At 29.0% G+C, this 24382-nt stretch overlaps 1 protein-coding gene across 2 annotated transcripts; it reads left to right on the top strand.

The window, feature by feature from the left end:
* The first annotated feature begins 2006 nt into the window (after positions 1-2006).
* Gpat4 (Glycerol-3-phosphate acyltransferase 4) lies at positions 2007-22620 on the top strand. Of its 2 annotated transcripts, none has more exons than XM_018521155.1 (9): positions 2007-2234; positions 19120-19401; positions 19485-19619; positions 19708-19842; positions 20900-21133; positions 21664-21779; positions 21892-22033; positions 22114-22322; positions 22405-22620. In XM_018521155.1, the coding sequence occupies exons 1-9, from the start codon at positions 2082-2084 to the stop codon at positions 22490-22492; spliced, it is 1494 nt and encodes a 497-aa protein (XP_018376657.1). In that variant the 5' UTR covers positions 2007-2081; the 3' UTR covers positions 22493-22620. The 2 variants fall into 2 exon arrangements, with proteins under 2 accessions (XP_018376657.1, XP_018376656.1); XM_018521154.1 differs by lacking the exon at positions 20900-21133 and adding an exon at positions 20143-20379.
* Positions 22621-24382: the final 1762 nt, after the last annotated feature.

The raw sequence follows: 24382 nt of genomic DNA, 5'->3' as shown, positions 1-24382 counted from the left end.
GTCTGCTTTTCGCAGCTGTATTGTTACATTGTTTGCATTTAAACTAAGTAAACGTATAATTAGATACCAAAGAAGAAAAAGAAAAAATGCACTGTGAAAAAAATGCGCCATAGACTAATGGTATTTAATTGCAGTGTTACATTTATAATTGCGATATTTTTAATCGCAGTCGAAATTGATTAGAATTATTGAATTGTTAGAAAATATAATAATAAAAATATTATAATATAATATTATTATTAATAATGGAAATTATTATAATCCCAGTCAGAAATGATAATGGAATTGACATCGAATCGATCCGTCGATTCGACATCGAACGACGTCGAAAACTTCAAATCGATGTTGATCCATTATCATTTCTGATTGGGATATTATTATTATATTTTCTAACAATTCAATAATTCTAATTAATTGTAGCATACTTATATATAGACAAGATAATATTAATTGAATAACTTTCTCTCTCTCTCTCTCTCTCTCTCATGTCCATAATATTTTACTAATATTAATATATTATAGATATAAAAAAATTAATTGGGTGTTTAACAATAAGTTTAACTCTACATTGTTCGTTCGTGTAAACTACTAGTCTATGGATCACAAATTTTGTAAGTGCAGATTGCAAAATTTACACTTCAAGCAAATTTGTACGATATTGGCTGCGCATTCAGCAGAGAAAGCAGCTTTGCAACTGTTGTAAAATTCTTAAATATGATTGGTTTATACATTTAGATTCATTGAGGAACTAAGGGCAAGACCAATCATATTAAAGAATTTTACAACAGTTGCAAAGCTGCTGTCTCTGCTGAACGCAGCCATTGATGCGATAATTCTAACGCCATATTGGACTAAGAAATGGTACAGAAAATCTCAATCTTTTTTCGTTCTTGGTATAAACTCTACCTCACAGACACGTATTAATGCGTGTATTTTAATCTTGGAAAGGATTTTTGAATCTCTAAAAGAAGAAAAAACAATTATTATTATGCAAGTTATTGCTTTCAGTTGGTAAAACAGACAACTTTAGAAGCCCTTTAAATGTGGGATTGTCCTAGCAAATTACATTCTTGAAATCGAATTGTACATGATTTACAGGAAGGTTAAGTTTATTTTTAATTACATTTTTTATTTTTAATTACATAACTTATTCCGTATTTTGTGGAATCGCAGGAAACTGTATATCAATCACAGAACTTATAGTAATGGAACGGGAGGGCTCCGATTGCACACATCGCATATTGCACACATGTATCGCTGATTGGCCAATTTAAAAATAAAATAATCTCATTGGCAAAACAGTGAAAAATTACTAGGCACCAGTTGATATGAGTGGTGTGTACAATCAGAACTGTAGGCAAACGGGATCCTCCCTTTCTGTATATATTTCTATCCTACTCATAGCGTTTTCGGCCCGGTCAGGTTTGCACCAACCTGGGTTGGATTAATGGCGTTTTGTGCTCTCCTATTGGTAGAGCGGGTGACGTCAACCAATAGGAAAGATTAATCCAACCCAGGTTGGTGCAAACCCGATCGGGCCGAAAACGCTATCAGTAACTTTTCTTCTTTCTGCGCAAATGCCAAAAGAGGATAGAAGAGTATAGAAAGATATTTCTGTCCTTTAGATCTTGCTCACAGCTCGACGTCCATATTTTCCTAGCTTCCATCGCTATGGGTGCGTTCGGGGAGCTCACTACCAGCGCTACTGCATCACTCTATCCTTATTGTTTATTAGACGAAAAACAAAGACAGAATGATTCGATAGCACTGGTAGTGACTCCCCGAACGCACCCTATAAGTTCTACGATATCAATTACCGTGTGCAAAGATCATAATATTAATTCTTAACTTTATTTGTAGATGGTGCATCACAACATCTAAAAGAATTCTACTGAGGAGTGTCCCATCTCATCTAAATTGTATCCCGTGAGTCCCCCCTCCACGACGATGGTCTTGAGTGAAAAACGGACCGGTGTTTAGACTTCGGAGTGTTCCGACACCCCGGAATACTCCGCATTGTTTGGAGTGGAGTTTGGAGCTCGCGGCACTGGCACTACTGGCAGTCCACAGCAGTCAGCAAAATGGCGTCGTTGTGGACGGTGATGTCATTTGTGTTCTCGTTGCTGCTGATACCTTTCATCATGCTGCTGTTGGCTATCGTATTCCTCGCATCCATTGGCAAATCCCTTGGTGTGCGTAGGCTTTACATTAAGCTGCTGCTGGCCCTTTTCGAAGTGAGTTCCTAAATTTCGAAACGAAAGTCTCATTCTTCTGTCAACGAAATAAACCGGCGCGCTCCGAATGGTCGTTTCCTGCGTTACAAACCGTCACTCGGCGATGTCATGCTTTCCTTCGACCGTTTTTCGCCTCGCCTCTCGCGCCGGAAGAGACCGTTTCCTGGACACATCGATGCTTTTTGCGGCACGTGCCGCAGCTTTCGAGAGAAAGCAAATCGGATAACCTTGCGCTTCATTGTGTAGTCGCGTCTCGCGTAAAGTACGATTGATTGTAAACGTAAAGATTGACGACGATAGATTTCTTCATGTTGAAATCTCCAAAAATTCTTATACTCTTAAAATGAGATACAAACTGTCTCAATTCTTTGGAGTGGAATTTATTCACTCTGTGTGTGTGGAATGAAGTATTTTATTCATGAGATTCACTCTAAAAGTTTTAGAGAATGTATTATTCAAGCTGAAGAGAAAAAAGAAACTAAGATTCGAAATGTAAAAAGTATAAGCGACACAATTAGATTTAAGGTGCTTCCACATAATTCGCAAACCGCAAATGTTGATGCAAAATGATAATCACCGCATGCAAAATACACGCAAATGAAAATCAACCGCACGCAATGAAAAAATAAATGCGAATCTTCATTTTGCGTTTGCGAATTATGTAGAGGCACCTTTAATCGTCAAGCACTATATAGCGATTTCGCAGTTGACCAGAAAGAAGAATTGGGTTTATTTATTTGTTTTTTAATTCGGTTCTCAAAAAACAGAGCTCTTTGGTGAATGACAGTGAATTTATAGCAAAATGGTTGCTCAACCATTCGGGGGTTTTTTATAGGTCGTAAATTAAATTAACGCACAAGCAACTAATCTTTTGTACTTTGTACATGTACTCACTTGTGTCTTATGATCGCGACATCAAAGTACACTTGAAACGGTGAGAAACATTTTTATCAACGTTACGCGAGCTTGATTTATTTTTAGACCGAATAAATCGGTGTGAAAGGAGTTTCTATCGAATAAATTGATCTCGTTTTTGTACACGTGTATTAATATTGAGAGTGGTAATGACGTGCCCATTTCCACCAATTTATAGATTAAGTTTAATTTTGGTTCAACTTACTTATCATCTTTTTTTAGTTTTAAGGCCTGGTTCAATGCAATCATATTTTTGCTTCCTCCGTTTGCAATCTGTATTGTTAGCAATTAAATATCAAAGAAACAATGGTAATCCAATCCCTCGAATTAAATAATATTTTGTTATTTTTAACTTTTATCTGTAAATCAATTCATTTCTGTTGTTAGTTTCAAAGCAAACATTGTTCATATCAATGTATGCACTTAGTAAATAATAAACTGAATCTGAGGCAAATTGAATATATTTCCTTGAAATTAAATTGAGTTTAATTTTATTGTTTTAGTCAAATTAACGATACATTGGGTAGAAGCGGTGGTTGGCTTTAGAAATGATTAAAAATAACTCAAATTGAGTATTATGAATTTAATGTGGTTCTTTTGCCCTTTTTATCCAGCCCGAATTATTTTTACTGTTCTAAACTTTCAAAAACATTCAGCATTACATTTTAACATCTTTATTACATTACCAAATAGTTTTTTTTACTTCAAATGTTAAAACTTGTATTTAATAAAAATTAAAACTTCAGCAAAAATGAGAGTGAAATGAAAGTGAAATTTTGCCAAAAAAGACTCTCAGATCAGATGACTCTCAGATCAGATATGACTCTCAGATCAGACAATCAGATTGCAGATGGAGGTTAATCTCGGTTTAACTTACTGTTTATCTTTTTCTAATTTTTTTCTTAGAGTTGAAATAAGATAAAAAATAAATTGAACCGAAATTAAAGTTAATTTTACATTGGCGAAATTGGGCTTCGTAAGAATTAGAAAAAATAAAGAGTAAATTGAATTGAGATTAAAATTAGTCCACGTTGGTAGAAATGAACATAAACCGGCAAAGCATTCACAATCTTAATGTAGATATTGATGGAATATTATGTGTACAGTTCTTAAATGCGGAGAAGAAACGCGGAAGCGTCCCAAACTTTTCATCTGGGATACTTACCGTTAAAAAGTACCGTTTAATTCTAATCAATACGGGGTAATTTTGAATTGAAACAGGATTCATAGATCTAGCGATTGACAAAGCTCTTTTAGATTGCGATGATTAAGATTATCCTTGATTTCTGTTTTAAGTTATTCTGCATTTAAATGCGATCCGTTTGACGCTAAGCGCATAATTTCATTAATAACTAAATATTTGTTATCTAGAACGACTCGAAGAAAATCTTTGCTGAGATTGTTTTTACAGAAAAAGAATATTCATTCTATTTTGCATTATTAATGATGACATAAATTATAATACGCAAACATCGTAAGTACTTTGAAATTAGATTAGTTCAATTTCGAAGTCAGTTTATTCTCTCTTATTAAGATTTATGGTAATTCTCAAAACTAATTAATTTTTTTAACACGATCAACATGTGTATTGAAGATAGACAATGATGAATTAGACCGACAATAATGTATGAAAAGTAACGCCGAAAGTAGAGAATATCATGTATACTGAGAAGATTGAATTTTTGAAAACATTTTTTAATTGCTTAAGTTAGAAATTGGTAATAAAAAAATTTAAGAAATGATCGCTTTCTCCAAAAAATATTCTGATGTATTTTATACATGAATAATATGTGGGCTCTGAGTGCCTAATAGATTTTTTAAACGTAGAAATTTTTATTACCAAGTCCGCCGTCCAACATTTGACCTACTTTTTATTATTTTCTTAGTCAACTCAAATAGCATACAATATTTATAAAATATTTACAAAATGTTTATGAATATTTATAAAATTTATTTTAAATATTTTGTAAATATTTTTGTGGCCTTAGATTACACAGATCATAAACATTTATTATAAATATTATAAAATATTTATTGTAAATATTATAGTAATCGTTATAATCCAAATAAAAAATACTTATTAGAAATGTTTATTTATATTTATCATAAATATTGCATAAAATATTTAGTTTATATTTTAATAATATTTCTCTCGAATAAAGCTTTATATAAAATATGTATGAAATATCTATATAACATTTCAAAAACTGAATATTATTAAATATTTATTATAAATATTCTGTGTTGTCTGAGAATTGTTTTGCTCTAGATGAAGAGCAACATTTACATTATTCATAATGTATATGTATATAATTTAACGTTTATAATTAATAGAAAAGATACAGTTACATGAGGCAAGTGTATCGAATGAAAAATCTAGAAATAATACATAAAATCATAATTAGATAAGGAATATTTATCGAATCTCAAGTAGTTATTGTACATCTTTACGGACATAAATTTTTTTTATTAGTTTAAAAAACGTATTTTTTTCCTTAAAAATTTATTAAAAGTCATATTCCGCTTTTGTTGGTTTTTCGAAAGTTGTACACCATTAAAAATTTTTATGAATGTTAAGGACACAAAGAAATAATTTTATTTTATGAAGGAATTTCTCCCTCACAAAATTCCATATGAGCATAATTGTTTGCGTTAATAAACACTCTACTATTTAAAATAGAAATATTATCTCTCATTTGTGTTGAACATTTCTCAGTCGATTTTCATTTACTAAATTATAAATTTAAATTATAAATTTAAATTTATATTAATTTTTATAAATTAATATTAAAATTATAAATCGAAATTGCTTGGAAATAGTAGCGCATAAATCGAAGATATATTTTGCATGTAGTTTTGCAATTTTAAACGATTTAAAGATGAATATGACTGTTTTTTCCAAAAAGGAAGTCCCCTAATGGTTGCAGCGCAAAAATTGAAACTATGTGAATATGAAAGCGCTTAAATAGCGCATAAATCCCGTGTATTTGATTTTCCAAATTGGTTGTTATTAACACGTGGGGGAGGGGGGAGAGAGAGCCTACTCAGCCTTTCCATAAAAAATTGTTTTTTTAGCTAAACGAAATAAGCGCAAAAATTTTTTTTGCGAATTTTGGGAGCATATGCACATAAATAGCGCATTATTATATAAATTATTCATTAAGATTTGGGGGGATCAGTTAGGCAGACACACACACACACACACACACACACGTCGAGAAAACTACTGGATATTGATTCTCTACATGCTATTTCAATAAACATCTTTTCTTTATTTATTGTATTTTTTAAGAACCGTACATGATTCTAAATATTATCAAAGTCTGCATTTCAAAATTTTCTATGATCTGGGATAGAATATTAAATAATTTTAGATGATTTATTGTGACAAAAATGAAGATAAAAATTGTATCGGTTGTAGGACAGAGAAACAATCAAATGAATGGATTATAATCAACAAATGATAGCGGCAACAAAAAGAGTAGATATTAATTCTACGCGGATTCCAATAACTTGCGAACTGCATACGCGAGCAGTATCTGCATTTTTTAAGACGCATATACGCGTACAAAAATTAAACTGCCTACGATGAAGAACGCAAATACCATTAACATGCTTTATTGAACAAATAAATACCATTAATATGCTTTATTGAACTATTATCATGACTTACAAAAGTTTAATTATTTATAATGAAAATATACAAATAGGTATGTATTCCGGTGTGGCTTTGCGGCAACCTTTTAGTATTTAATACAAATTTTCGTATTATCTTAAAATAGCTACTTAAAATCAGAAGTAAGCTACCATACAATTCGTTAAAAGAAGTTACTTAAAAAATTAGAAACAACTTGTTGACATTCCAAATAAATTTGGAATGTATTGCCAGAAGAATGTGAAAGGATCGAAGTACTTGCATAAGTTTAGAACATATTTTTCAAGTGCAAATATGGTTAGTGTTTGAACATATTTGCATTTTAGATGCTTAAATGATTGTATTTGTAGGTTTTTTGAAATTGGAGAGTTGCCCATTATATGTGTGTTATTCTTGGTTCCTAAATATATGTATTATATATTATCATATATTTTGCTAATATTTAAAAGTTATATTATTAACACAAATATATTTCTAATATTGAAAGATTATAATATAAACACAGATTTAAAAATATTTTTTTAAATGATTCTCTGCAATCTCTCAAAATTGATCATTGAGAGTTAAATGGGAAATACTATATATTTATTGATTTTTATTTTTTAATGAATTTTTAGATGTGATATATGCCATTCTTCTATTATTAATTTTCGTAATTCAAATAATAATTTTTAATCCTCCGCTGTGACTTCAAATAGGATTTTGAAGGTACAATCGATATATTTTGATTGTTAATTTCGATAAATTTTAATCTGTAAAAATAAATAAAATATAATCGAATTACTATGACAGTAAATACTCGTTAATGTTTTTACAATCGTGTAAGGATTTTTCAAATTTTTATATTCTCGGACAATAGGTACCTATAAAAATCTGCACTGGTAAACTTAAAGATGCAGATCTAATGGATAGTGTAAATTCATGGCGGATGGAAAACTAATATACATATACACTGATATTGACTTTTTTATTGTTTTTATTTTAATTTGTTACGCATATGCACTGCATAGATAGTAATCTAATAAATAATTAAATAATTGTAAGTCGTTGTAAATTAAAATGAGATTTAAGTTTTTTATTTCTAGTTATATATATCTTTACTTGGTTTAAGGTCAAGGTTGAAATATAAGCATATGTAACTATGTACAAGAAATTATTATATAAAATACGAAATACAAATATTTGTGCAAAACAAAAAAATTATACGACGTTATTATATCATAAATTTATATAAAATATATCTTTTATCAAAAATCTAAACATAAAATATAAAATCTGAAATATAAAATACTTGATTCTTAATATGTAATGATATAATTAATGCTTAATTCCAGTAAACATTGTTTTGATAATAATTTAATATCATGTTTGTTAATTTAATTAATAAATGTGATCAATTTTTGCAAAATTTTACATATTTGAACACTAAATTAAATAATGTAAACTTTTTAAATTAAAAGTTATGATTTTTTAAATTATCGATAATTCAAAATTGTATAATTTTATTAAATAAAAAGCATATTACATATAGTTGAATGATATATCAACGAATGAGGTGTAAACGATCATCATATATATCACAATCGTGTTTTCATAAGCAAGAAACTCACTGAGTCACTGACTATATTCCGCAAGGTCTAATCGAAATGTTTTGAATGCTATAAGAAAACGCGACATATATCCTGCAAACATAATTCTTTTATTCCTGTTCACTAATTTAATAATATGATTATTTTCTATTATAAAGATTACTGTAGAAAGGAAGTTCTGAAGAAAGGAAGTTTGCAGATTTTTGCAACATAATATTCAATAATGAAGGAAACTTAATACCTTTTAATATAAAACTTGAGAATTTATCATTACTTTGAACTTTGGATTGTCTATTATACTTGCACTGTGTATGCCAAAGTCGAAAGAAAGCGCATAGTTATTTATGTTCACGAAAATAATTTATGTTCAAATGACTTATTGTCAACTGTATCGTTCTGGTTAGATAATACTTTTTCGTGAAATGTACATAGTAAACGTTATCGACGTGGCATGTAGTAGTATGTGCAAGGAATGTCACAACTATCAATAAAAAAAACTTGCGTCAAGTCGAAAGTATATGTAGTAAACAAAAATATTACATTCCTACACAGTATGGAGATATATATTTTTAGTAAACAGAATTTATTTAAGAATCTATCAACTTTATGATAAAAAATTATTTGTGCGAACTGCATAAAATATCTAATACCATTTCAGTATTTGTCCAAATATTAAAAAAAAATTTGTTTAAGAAATCTTCCATACTACTGGAATTAATTTATATATTATTATATCTAAACTTCTTTGTTCAATAGAAAGAAAATAAATAGAATTTGTATGTTTACTAAGCAAAATAATTTCTAATATTTTTGATAAAGTATGTAGAAACGGTAAATAGAAATAATATCTTTTGAAATGTCGTATATAATAACGTGTTACACAACTGTTGGTCTTGGAATCTATACTCGGTGACGAGGTATTTTCGCAATTGCGTTCACACCTTGAATTCACCGTTAGGTTAGAAATTTCTGTACGAATCTTGAATGTTAATTAATTAAATTATGGTACACACACACACACACAATACGTATAATACAGTCGATACATACAAAAGCATCGATAATTTTTCGACTGCAGTTTTATTGCTGACATAAATAACTTCGTATGTTAAAGAGGAACATCGTGTTATTAAACGTAAATCTGTTAATAGCATTGTAGCTATAATTTTTTAGGAAAATGTTCAAATGATATTTAGTTATTAACAATAATGTACCCTTCTCTTATTTCAAAAGTGACAACTTAAACAATTTGATTTTCAAGTTATTACCGTGAATGGATCAACTTTCGAACCGTGGTTTTTTAATCCCAACATTTTTAAAAAGTTCTCGTGATAAAACGATCAAGTTTTGCGGTATATTATATTAATCCTCTAAACACAGTCAGAGGCTTAAGTAAATATTACTCTATTAATAAAAAATGAACTAATTTGACTTTAAAAAAAATCTTCAAAATCATCACAATTCCAAAAAAATGATTTAAAAAATCGTAAAAATCATCATGATTCGATATGGTTGAAACTTTTTTCAAGGATTGTAAAACAAAAGTAACAAAATAATGTCATTTAAATATGTTAAGAATGCATTCTTTTAGCTGATATTATTTGGTTGATCAATAATTTTTTGTTAAATTAAAAAATAAATTTTTTCTTTTTCTGAGAAACTCAATTTTATTATATTGTCACTTGTGAAGTAAAAAAGTGATATCTTGATCTTAAAACCAGAATAAATTATGATAAAAAATGAAAGACGAAGATGAGGAAAGGTCCTTGAGTCAATTTTATGTAATCTTTATGTTGTACGTCGATTGATTTACTACTATTTGTTTTGAGGAGAAAAAGAGTGATTGCCCGAAGAATTAATGGTATCTGGAAATTTACTTTACGTATCTTTTTTATAGTATAAAGTGTTCTTTGCTTGTTTAATCTTGCTCGATAATCTTGCGATACTAAAGAATAATGCCCGATTTTACTGTATTATCTTCATTATCGATCTTGAGGAAAACGTTGATACGTGACATGCAATTAAAATCGACTTCATGTAGATATTAATTTTTGCAAATAATGTATACGTATTTAATTTGCAAAAATATTACGTTTTACATGTTGTGTCATGGTCGTGTTGCTATCGCGATTTAAGTATGATATTTACAATACAGTGGAAAAGTTTTTTTGAAATGATATAATTTAAGAATACTGGATACGAACTAAAGAATTAGAAATTGACTTTCATTGACAACATAGTTTACAATCATTACAATTCAGTCCAATAAAGTTCCCTCGAAAAATTACAATTGAACAACATGATGAATTAAGTTAGAAATTGATTCTAATTTGTTTGCGTTTTAAAAATTTACATTTTGTGTAATTTTATTTATAATTGTACAATTATTGGTGCTTTAATATTTTATATAAATAATGTTTAATTTCATTTTTTAATAATCTTACGTCTTTCTTATGTTTTTACCTTTTTAATTTAAATGTAAAGATTAATATACTTTACAAAATCATATTTATGAGAATGTTGATATGCATACATAACATTTATATTTAAATTTATTCGAAGTATTTTATCAAATCTTGCATAAAAGAAATATTAGGAACATATTGTTATTAAATAAATGCACAAAATTTTTTTAAGATTAGTTAAAACAAATTTTGGTCTTTTAGTCTTCTCATGAATAATACACAAAGCAAGATTATTTTTCGGGTTATTATCGCAATCGAAGTACGTATACACGATCGAGGAATAGGACAACTATTTTGGTCCGTGAAATCTATGCATGGATCTACATGAATTCGTTTTGATCTATAGAACGTGTATAAAGTTATTATACATACGTATACAACCTAGATTCGCCTAGAATCTTATGTTCTCTATTATCGATTGATACGATTTATTGTTTTTGCATTGCAAAATATTTTAATATCTCACAAATATATCAAATGGATATAGATTGCTAGCTGAATCTATTGTAATCGCAAATGAAAATATGCAAACCGTATTACATATAAGAGCTCTATAAAGCTAGCAGGACCAAATCAGCAAAATCAAATCCTATCGAAATTTTTAGTACAGTTTGTACTAAATTGTACCATTAATGATGATTCTGTATACAAAAAATTCCGTTCACAAAAAAAATCTCACATTTTTTTTGCGAAAAACGTGTCTCATATTGTGATTTGTAGAATATGTTAGCAAATTAAAAAAAAATAAAATTATGATGTTTCAAAGGTGCCCGGTTTGACGTAGAATGCCTCATAGATTGTATGTATATACTAATAAAGTCATTTTAAGGAGAAACATGCAAAATATTAACTTACTTTCAATGGTACAAATTAGTACAAATTCAGTTGTCTTACTCTTGTGTTGTTTTTTTTATAGTCCTGCCAGCTTAAATATTAAATGAGCAATGCCACTGTTTTCTTAAAAATGACACATAATATGGAATTGTTTTTAGTAGTACAAAATAGTACAAATTCAATCCTATTAATTCCTGATATTATTTTTTGTTTTTACTTTTATTTTGGTCCTGCCAGTTTAATATTAAGCTAGCATTTTTTTCAAAATGGCACATAGTACAAAATTATCGTTAATATGTAGTAAGTACAATTCAGTACAAAATGAGTACTAAAAATTTTGATAAATCCGATTCTGCTAATTTGATCCTACTAGCTTTATAGAGCTTTATATAAGACATATTTATAAAATAATTTTGTTTGCTTATGCCGTAAATCTTTGTGTTAGAATTTTTTCAAAATGAGTAAAATTCTAAAAAAGCCTTACAGTTGTCAAGAATTAAAGTCTGAAACGTTGATTAAAAACGAAAGCTAATGAAAGCTAATGCGCAGTAATTGGAGCGCCAATTAATTTATATTTAAACATTATCTTTATTCAAATTACTTGATTGAACATTTCGACTCCGCTTATCATCTTTAACAAAAAATTAAAAAGTTGCCTTAATTAAAAGTTTGCCTTATAACTGAATTTTAATAGACATGTTATCAGATAAGGCATCGATATACATATTTGATAATGATTCGTAAAGCAGCAGAGTGGAGCGATTATCTTAACAGTTGATTGCAAAACATCCACATTTATTGTTAAGCGAATCGACATTAAATAGTCAATTCTTCTGAAAACACTCAACTATTTTATAATTTGAAAGACTTTGATCGTTTTACTTTCAGAATACACAATAGCGTTATGATTTAATTAGGACTGCTATATTATAGTGCATGTATTTTAATCATTTAAAATACATGCAGCATTTCACACATAGCTCACAAAAATTTAACACTAAAAATGATATTTTCAATAATATCGCTATATATTACATTCTGTTACGTATTTTTATATTAATTGTACGTAAATATAAAAATGAAATAAAAGTAAGAATTAATAGATGGAATTTATAAATTAAATTGATTCATAAATTTACCTGATTTATATAATTAATATTTGTTAATTTCTGTTGATATTTTCGATTCGTGCATAAAAGATACTCGAGGGTCTAATTAATACATAAATTCCATTTTATGCGCATCTGCAATTGTCTAGATTTTCTTTTTGGATTAGAGCTAGTGAGAGGTTTCATGCAATTTCTCTCGAGAGAAAGCCTACGGATATATAATGCCGCGTGATCCGGATGCTCTCCCACTCGTTTGCATCACATGTTATCAATCATCAGACGCGATACTGAAGCTGTGATTCGTGTATTGAGAAACACATGAAAAGTATCTATTTATGTCCGGTTCCGCTAATAGATTAGTTTCAAGTCCAACTTACTCTTCTTTTTAATAGTTCTAAGAATTAGAAAAATATGAATTAGGAAAATATGAAAAGTATTCTTTAAATTTCTTAGAGTGAAATCTCACTCTAAAAGAATTAAAATACCGCCACTATTGAAAAAGAGTGAAAATAAATTTGCACTGTTTAATAAAAGTCGCAGATTTTCACTCTTTTGGAATGAGATTCCAAAGGAAAGGAATATCACTTCCTTTTTGAAATAAATCCAAAAGAGTGAAAATCTGCTGCCGTTATTCAAGAGTGCAAATTTTTTACTCTTTTTCAATAGTGACAGTATTTTAACTCTTTTGGAGTGAAATTTCAAAAAATTTAGAAAACTCCAAAAAATTTAGGGAATATAAGTTAACCCGAGATTAAATTTAATCTACATGGTGAAAACAGATCTTGAAACGGACATAAAACGCGATCTGTGATTTGTATAATTTTTTCATGAATTGTCGCATTATAAATGATATAACGATAAATTTATATAAAATATGCATTATTATGCTCATGCCTAGATTAATAACTTTCTACTGACGTAAATATATATATAAATTAATTTAAGCTGCTACGTAGTTTTGTTTTTAATACAGTGTATGTAGCTTTTTCTAACTACGTTTTAATACAGTGTATGTAGCTTTTTCTAACTACGTCGTTTATTTTCAAACTGTATATCGTTGAAGCACTCGTTTAGCATTCATTATCATATCTTGTATATGTACTGCGGTGATCTGTTATATGTGAAACGCGACATGAGATCATATATGTAGCCATCAACATGTGATGTTTGTCTTAATATGAGAACAACTATGTTAATTTATGTCAACCATTGGAAAAATATTTGTATTACATAATTATTTTATATCAGAAGACTTAAAAATAATATTACAACACAAATTCTATGTACTACCAATAAGATCATCTTATAAAAGAAATAAGGGTTTTGTGATGTTAAGCACGAAGCAGGTTTGCTTTTTCCTTATCTTGTAACCTTTAACTTTAACTTTAATGAAATTTAATGGGATTCATAATCAATCTTTTCTCATAGATATGAGAACGGTTCGCATATAATTAGTATCTAATTAAAATATTATTATATCGACTGTTGCTTGCAATTTGCAACATTCTATCTATTGAACGTAATTAAAATTCACTGTCGGACTTTTTGATAGCAAAGGTGAAACATCACACCACTTTAACGATATCTTATTGCGTAAAATCGATAGGATAGTTCAATGAAAATTGAGACAATTTTGATAAACAGTGCCTTTTGCTTTATCTTTTTTTTTTGTTGTATTCAGTATACATTTAATTTTATCATTATTACACAAATCACATTCATGAACTTATTATAAGAAAAACTGTAAAATATCAATGAATTAATGTTAAAAATGGGAGGAAGAACATTTATAAGTAAAATTGACAGAGATATAATAGCTGTTTTCCATTTACACTGATTCTCAGGCCGGTGTGAAGTTAGCACTCCATTTTGAAAAAATCGATATTTTATACACAGTTCCGTTTGCACCCACAATAGTTCTACAGCTCCTGCTAAGTTTTAACAATAGTTCCGCTGATTTAACTAAAAAAAAATTTTTTTATAAATGGGGTGCCAACTTCGCGTGGCACCCCAAATATTGCAAAAATTAATTTTTATCACGAAATTCTAAAGTTCTCGAAGAGTTCTACAGTTCCTAATAGGTTTCAGCGACAGTTCCGGCCTAAGTATTTTTAAACAATTTTTTAAAGTGAGAGCCAGCACCACACCGCAAGAGTAAAGTACTGTGTAACGGTCAGTTCTCGCCGATTTTTTGCTATTTTACTACAGTTCTACAATAGTTCTAACGCTTTCTGTAGGCTTTGCACAAAATTCTGGCCTCTATGTATTTTTAAACAATTTTTTAATGTCAGAGCCAGCATCCCACTACAAAAGTAAAGTACCACGTAACAATTCCCGCCGACTTTTTGCTATTTTCCTATTGTTTTGAAATAATTCCAACGCTTTCTAAAGGTTTTTATCAAGGTTCCTATTTTTAAAACAGTCACTGGTATACGAAAACTATCAAGGACTGCCATAAAACGATAGGGATTATCGGCATCGCATACTTATAAAAAATATGCTACCAGCAGTCATATTAAAAAATTATTTAATGATACGTAAGGGCGAGAACTTTATGTGAGACATATTGAAAAAGCGTTAGAACTGTTGCAGAACTATTAGAAAAACCTGAAATATTGTTTAGGCGTTCCATTACATGGTATTTTACTGTTGTGGTACGGTGCTGGTTCTGACATTAAAAAATTGTTTAAAAATATGTAGAAGCCAGAACTCTGTGCAAAACCTACAGAAAGCGTTAGAACTATTGTAGAACTGTAGTAAAATAGCGAAAAGTCGGCGAGAACTGACTGTTACGCGGTACTTTACTCTTGCGGTGTGGTGCTGGCTCTCACTTAAAAAAATTGTTTAAAAATACTTAGAGGCCGGAACTGTCGCTGAAACCTATCAGGAACTGTAGAACTCTTCGAGAACTTTAGAATTTCGTGATAAAAATTAATTTTTGCGATACTTGGGGTGCCACGCGAAGTTGGCACCCCATTTATAAATTTTTTTTTTTTTTAGCTAAATCAGCGGAATTATTGTTAAAACTTAGCAGGAACTGTAGAATTATTGTGGGTGCAAACGGAACTGTGTATAAAATATCGATTTTTTCAAAATGGGGTGCCAACTTCACACCGGCGATTCTCAGATAATTCTCACTTATGACTTCATAACTCAGTTGAATGCGCGTTTCTTTTGCATTCTGACAAGTGAGATTCAACTGAGTTTTTATCCATACGCTGCACAAGATCGTGTGCTTTAGCGAGTCTCGCAAACTCACTTCAAAGTGAGGTTATGAACCTGTGTTGACGTGTGATAACTTTTTACCAAAGTAAGTAGTGACGCCATTAATCTGAATATAAAATACTCAGCTTACTTCAGACTCAGTTTCACTTGTGTGTAAATGGAAAGCAACTAATGTCTCAAATACTTAATTTTAATACATAAGTGATTTATTAAAAATTACTAGATTAATTCACTTTCTCTCTCTCTCTCTCTCTCTCTCTCTCTTTCTCTCTTTCGCACGCATGTCCTTTAAATATTTTTTAATTTTTAAATATGAAAATACGTGCAGATATATAATAGTAATAAAATGACTTTATTAATGGATTTTTATCTATTATTATTTTGTCATTTTCTACCATTTTTTACCATCGCATTCAGTGAGTGAGAGAAAGGGAAGGAGGAAAGAGAATTGTTGTGTCTTCTCTAAAGAGAAACGTGTTATACTTGTGCATGACTGTCAAGTTTTGCATCATATCAATAATGCAGAGTCATAGTAATTTACACAAAAAAGTATTCGATGTCTACAACTGACATGCCTACAAGGTTGATAAAAAAATATGTTTTAAACAATTTAAAAGGCGTTTAATCGATGTTTTTAACATATCTTAAATATTTTTATAACATTTTAAAACATGTTTAAAAAAAACATGTCTTATTCTAAAAAAAACCATTAGTCTTTGCCAACTCTACATGCTGTTAACATTTATGTGCAAAACTATATTTGTCGACAGGGTCAAATCCTAAAAATACAGTTAAAATCGATCATCATATTTTAAATCGGAAGTAGTTAGTACCTATATTTTACTAGTATATCTACTCAGATTTAACAAATTTTATATTCTAATAAAACTGATACAAAATTCATAATTGACAAAATTTATAAATGATAGAAATTGGATGAATCATATTCAAAAAAAATTTTTTTTTTTGGTGTTTTAACAGTCACAATTAATAATTTCTATAAGTCTGATTTGCGCAATTCAGCTTTAGCACGATTCTCGATAATTCTCAATGCAGTTCAGAGACAAATGACATTCTTATATTAATTTACCTAATGCAAACGCACTGAATACAGTTCAATAAACAAAAGGAGTGACGTGACATGTCTGCGTCGGTGGAATTAATTAATGCACATTTGAATACACATACCAGATAATTACGCACACGATAATATGTGGCACGTCAGTTCAACAAAATTAGTCAATGTATAATGAAAAATAAACTCATCTTTTTTAAATAAATTTTTCTTTGTTTGAGTTAATTTTAACTGCATGCATAAATAAACTTATATTTTTCGACTAAAATGTAATTTTTAATCTTTTTAACAATAAGATATGAGACTGAGCAAACGTTATATTTTATTTAATTAGCAAATTTTATTAATAAAAATTATAATCAAATTATCATGAATTATTGCGAATATTTATCATGAATTATTGTGGAAAAAAAAATTTTTATTTAGTCTTAGGAAATTATTAACCATTAATCGATTAAATTTTTATTATATCAAAATGCGCTTATGTCAGAGTGATTGATAATCATTTTGGACACGCGATGTTCACGCGGTCGATTACTTTTTAGGAGTTTGCTTCTGACTCATTATTGAAGTTGCTAAATGTCATCTTGCCATAATCGATCAGTGAACGAAGATCAAAGTCTCCTCTAATGAGTGAATAATTATTTAAGTTGACCTTCCGGAGATTATGTTTTCATAGGGCAAGGAATGCATCTCATCTTTGATCCTATCTTTGAGCTTTGATGATATATGCCGATTTTTTATACACACATATATGGATTATATTGCGTGCATCTGTTCTCCTACAATAATAAAGCATTTTTGTATTACGCAACTTGTTGTGTGTAGGATGATTTCCTCTTACCTCATTCCTCTCTTCTTAAATTGAAACGGATTTTGTGGTAATGGCAATCAAATAAATTAGCGTTGCAAATCATAATTCCAAAAGTACACAAATTTACTTAATTTATAATTTTCCTTATAACTGATTTTTTCCCGTGATTACACAACACGCAAAGACACTTTAACTTGAATGAAGAGTAAACTCTATTATCTTAGAAGAAAAATAGAGAGATAACATAAGATTTTTTAAGTATTATCATATTTATTATATAATTAATTCTAATATTTTAGAATTCTATTTTAAAATTGAATATTTTTACATTTTATTATTGAAACAATTAAGTTTAATTTTATTTCTTTAGATATAATTATTGCTGTGCATTCTTCGAAGTTTTACAAAACATTTTTTTTTATTAATATATAATAGTAATAAGGCTCAATAAATTAAAAAAATGAAAGAAAAAGGGCTACGAGCCTAAGAGTTAGTCGTTAGAAATAGAAATTTTAAAAAATCACATAATAAATATGTCATTTAGTCAGAATATAAAACTTTAATGTGCCGGCAATAAACAATATAACACAAACAAACGTTTCGATCCCTGTTGGATCATTATCAATGTTAAATACACAAAAATAGAACGGTGAAAATATTATAAAGTTTAAATATATAAAAAGTACAATTCGCTCTCAATCGTAAGCAAAAATATGATAAAACTCATAATAGTTAATATAATAAAATTCGCTCAGTATGAGTTGGAAGTTATGTGAACGTTGTAATAAGTAACAATATATGCTTCCGGTTATCAGTTGTAAAATAAAAATAATTTGTATCTTGTAAATGGTGTGTCAGTATAATATAAAATTCTCTATTTTTAGACAATGCGATGAGAATGGAACAGTCATATCTCTAGTATGTTCAGAGATAATAACATTTTTTATTAATGTTTTTTATTAATGTTTCACAAAATAGTATAGCTAAATTGTTTTATTAGATATAATTTGCTGTTTAGATAAATTATCTTTCTTTATCTGCAATTAAATTAAATTTTTCAATAAAATTTTAGTAATAATGTCTTTCAACAGCTTAAAGAATTTAAAAGAGTTTTAAGGACTAAAATCAATCCCTACATACAATAAAGATGCAAATAATTGACGTGTTACGCGCATTTGATAACTGATCATATGTATTGTTACAGTATGGTCGACAAAACATAGAAAATGTGAAGAAGAGAAATGGTACTCTGGGTCCAAATGAGGATCTTAACATGGAAGAAGAATGTGAGTCACCAACGATCACGGAAAAAGATTCAACGATAATATCGCCTAAAATGCAAAACGGGAATGTGAGTAATTCGGTGATAGCTAGGTCAAAAGACTTAATCTTGGTCCCCGAACCAGAAATGCATAATTACAAAAATCATGTTAACAAATCGAGCCTCAAAAACGACCATAAACCATCAATAATTGATGACAAAGAGGTAAATTAAAGAAAAATTATACTTTTAATGAGTTTCATTAAATAAAAATTAGCTCTATTTTTCTCAATTATTTCTGATTTTAGGATAGCCTTAATCAAAAAAACTCTTTTGAAACACAAATCGGATTTGCGACAAGTTGTTTGGATTATATCAGAGCTGGCGTTGAAGCAATTATAGAGGACGAAGTGACTTCACGCTTTGAAGCTGAAGAACTCAAGGTAATATTTCATCGACTGTGATAATTATATATATAATTTGCATAATAATAATTAATATATTTGAATAATTTATGAATGTATCTTGTAGAATTGGAACTTGTTAACTCGAACAAATAGACACTACGAATTTATCTCCTGGAAATTAACTTTTATATGGATATTCGGATTTGTCATGCGTTATTGTTTCCTGCTACCTTTAAGGATATTTATCTGCTTTGTAGGGGTAAGTTTAACATTTATTTTATATATTATACTTATTATAATAATGCTGAACATACAATAAACGGTCAAAATTGTGATAGTGTTTCTTGTTAGAATCCTATTTATTTAGCGATATAAAATCAATTTCCTTCAGGTAATCAAATTTATAGCAGATATTAATCTTCTGCAAAAATGCAGATGCATTTTTTAATATTTTTGCATTTTTAAACGTTCATTTTAGATTTGCGGTACACTAAAATTAAGTTTAAGATGTTTGTCATAAATTTAAAATTGTATTCATACTAATATCGAAGCTTCTTAGGTACTATATCTAGTAGTCGTAACATTTTTAATCGGCTTTCTACCGAATGGCCGCATAAAACGTTGGGCGAACAACCAGGGCTCCCTTATTGCATTCAGGATAATGTCCCGTTCTATCTCGGGTATGATCACGATCCACAATTCGGAATACAAACCAAAGAATGGAGGAGTGTGCGTGTCGAATCATACGTCCACTCTTGACGTCTGCATTTTATCCACGCAAACGACTTTCTCTTTGGTAATATTGTAAACGGAGTAATATATTTATAAGCTGAAAGATTTCAAGCATCGCATTACCATCATTTCGTCACAGCGAACATATCTTCTATTTGTTAATAGCTTTGCACTGTTTAAATTTTATCATATTTGGGAATGATACGAGAACAAATTATTATATTCATAATTATGGCATATATACATACGTGATATTCATATAATTCGTATTATTAAAAAACTGTATGAAACAGATAGTATACGGTTTTTTATCCATGATATAACACTGGATATAAAGGTATAATAATTTTTTCATGGCTTCATAATTTCTATTACATAACAAAATAACGCGATTTCAATCGGTTGGCTTTCTCATATATGATCGAGAATCAGAAGTTTGTTACTAGTGTTACAGAAGTTGTTGCGCATTACTGGTAAATGTTACAGGTAACGTGTCCTGTAACTTTGCTTTACAGGTAGTATCTACTCAGCAACGATAGAGAGGGAATCCCACGTTTCTCAGGTGCAAAGCTTGTGGTTTACAGGTGATGTGGCTGACAGCGTGTACTGCAGTAGTGGGCTATGTTCCCGAGGGTAGCTTCAAGCGGTGGCTCAACTACAAAGTCTCCATAATGTGCTTTGCTGTCTTATCCAGTGCTCTCTCTTCAGTCATTACCTACAACAATCCGGAGAATCGCCCTGTCAGAGGCATATGTGTAGCTAATCACACATCCCCTATTGACGTACTCGTACTTATGTGTGATAACTGTTATTCATTGGTATGTTTCCAGTGTATCGCTTATGGACATGGATATCTTTTCACAGTTGCTTTCTTACACAAACACGATTCTTTCGCTTTGCCTATCCATAATACTTTTCTGAATATCTTTATAACGATGTATTCTGTAATTGCTTATATTTCATTACTGCCAATAATTTTGTTGCTTTTCATCGTTGCTTTATTAAAATGTTCCAAAAATCGTTCTCTTTTTTCAACTGTTACAGATTTGGTGAAGCATCTGACGTTGATTTTTCTTTGCAAAAATTGTATGAGAAAAATCTATACTTATTACGATTTTATGATTTACGATATTAGATGTATAAAAACAAAAGAAATTTATATTAAAAGCATGGTTTAGCTTGATTATTTAAGAAATATTTTATATTTTTAACGATTATAATTAATGAAATAATTGTATTCTTAATGACTTCATTATCTGTAATTCGAAAAAAGTATACAACTTTTAGAGAACAATTTATATAATTTTTAAATATACATCAGACGTTTTATTTACATTTCTTATTATAGATAGGTCAGAGGCATGGTGGTTTCTTAGGATTGTTACAAAGAGCTCTTGCCCGTGCTTCTCCACATATATGGTTTGAACGCTCTGAGGTCAAAGATAGAGAGGCAGTTGCAATAAGGTATAATTACTTAAACATAATTATGTTTTTCTGTCTTGCCTATTTCATATTCTATGTAGATTATCAGTTTTATATTCTATATTAGTTATTAATACATTACATTTTTTTGCAGGTTAAAGAAACACGTATCAGATCCTACGAATCCACCGATACTCATATTCCCGGAGGGTACGTGTATCAACAATACATCAGTTATGCAGTTCAAAAAAGGCAGTTTTGAAGTGGACAGCATTGTTTATCCTGTGGCTATAAAAGTAATTTTTTATTATATCTCTTATGTATATCTTTGTGTAATATTTTTAAATGTTTTTCTTATATTTTTTTAAATATATAGTACGACCCAAGATTTGGAGATGCATTTTGGAACAGCAATCGATATTCGATGTTACAATATTTATATATGATGATGTCTAGCTGGGCTATAGTCTGCGATGTATGGTATCTCCCTCCAATGCGCAGGAAGGAAGGAGAGAGTGCAATTGATTTTGCGAATCGAGTGAAATCCGTGATAGCGCGGCAAGGTGGTCTTGTTGATCTGCAATGGTATGTTCAACATTGATTTAAAGCTTTGTAAAAAATGGGAATTGGAAATAAAATTGATATATATTTATTTTACGAATTACAGGGATGGCCAACTAAAGAGGATGAAGCCAAAGAAGGAATGGAGGGAAAAACAGCAAGAAGAATTCAGTAAACGATTAAAAGTCGAATAAATAGTAATATCATTTCTAGTCATTGCTTCGTATGCGCATATTACGTGATATTTGTTTATTTTAACAAAATTATTTAATTCAATTGGTTTCTCTGTTACATATTGTTTCCATATACGTCATAATCATAATAAGGAAAATTTATGTATCCTTTTAGTCTGCATTATTAAATTTTAGCTATAGATATGTTTGCAAGTATGACAGTTTGCACTTTTTTGTTAAATTTGTAGGTATAAATAATTGGCATTCTAACATTACGCGAGATGATGTAATATTGTACATTTACAATTATATAAACGTAACTTTTTAATGTAATTTTTAAACGAATTTGTGTGCTGTGTGGCTTATGCCTTGAGAGATTTAAATTTTCATTTGAAGCAAATGTAATATTTGATATAATTACTAGTAGTAAGATGATTCGTTGATTGCGAAGGCATTACGAACTTATTATTTATATGTGAAATGTGTAATTATAGCGTGTGATATTTTTTTGCATGTGAGTGTATGTAGCATCGAGAAATTTTTCGATTATTCATACTATATGAAACTATTGAACAGTCAAACACTTTAGATACGTTAATTTTCTCTTATCTACTAGAGAAAATTATTTTAGTTTTTGCTATAGTTAAAAGAGAAACAAAATATTTATTCATTTTTCTGAAGAAGACAGCGAAATGACACAACTTAGCACTCCAGATTACCTGTTCTTAAGAATACTGTGCACACGACTGCATTATGTTATTTTTCTATTAAAACTGAATAGCATCTCGATATATATATTTTCTACTTTTATATTTTACATACATAGAATGTGAAGATTTTTAGCGTTCTATATTGCGATGTCAGTATAATATATATAGTTATGAATTTAATATATAAATAAAAATATACGCATGTGCATATTCATGTATCTGTGAACCTATGGGGGGGGGGGGGGAAGAGACGTATTTTCTCATACTTCCAACCAAAGTTAAATAGCAGATTTAAAATAAGTGCTATTTTATTATTGATGGCATTATTATACAATAATAACAAGTAGTAAGTCATTAATAGATGTTATACATTATTATTAATTTAAATGAAGATGACATCTATTATAAATTCATACTATTTGTCATTTTATAATTTGGCCTAATTCCTATTATAATTATAAAATTAAGTATTTACATTTGATAAATATTTTATAAAAGAGAAGAAATTGATTAACTATTTTAGTGATATATAAACTTAATAAACTTATTTTAAACCTATTTTAAGAAAAACTGAAAATAATGTTAATTAAATAGAATTAATTAGATATTAATTATAGATGATACAATTATTGCATGGGGAAAACAAATTGTAAGTCGATTTATTTTCCGAATTCATCTTTATCATTACCTTAACATCATAATATACTTATTATAAAACATGCATGGATCTATTTCGTAAAATTAGATTTCTAAATGTCACTGTAAAATTTCTTTCATAACAAACAGTATAAAATATATTTTTATAGCAAATAATTAGTCAATAATATATGAAGTGTGTGTGCGTGTGTGTATGCGCGTGTATGTAACTATATTGCTTATTAAAAAGTAGGAATTCTTGGGATTATATCAAATTATTTCGTCTTTTATAAATAAAATTGATTTGATATTTAGCATGTATATATATTTATCACTTTGTTTATATAGGAGAAATGTATTATATAGTGTGTATAAATTTAATAATTTAAATGGCACTTGTTTATAATTAATGTCTGTCGATATATGTAAATGTAGTTAAATAAATTAAAGCATACTAAATAAAAATTGATTTGTATGAAAGTGTTGTGCAGTATATATTAATTATACGTAAGAATAAAAAAAGAAAGTTTTTCAACGTATTAACATATTTATAATATGATGCCTG

This window comes from Trachymyrmex cornetzi, unplaced genomic scaffold, assembly GCF_001594075.2.
Source record: "Trachymyrmex cornetzi isolate Tcor2-1 unplaced genomic scaffold, Tcor1.1 scaffold97, whole genome shotgun sequence".
Lineage (NCBI taxonomy): Eukaryota > Metazoa > Arthropoda > Insecta > Hymenoptera > Formicidae > Trachymyrmex > Trachymyrmex cornetzi.
This window is presented reverse-complemented; position numbering and strand designations above follow the sequence as displayed.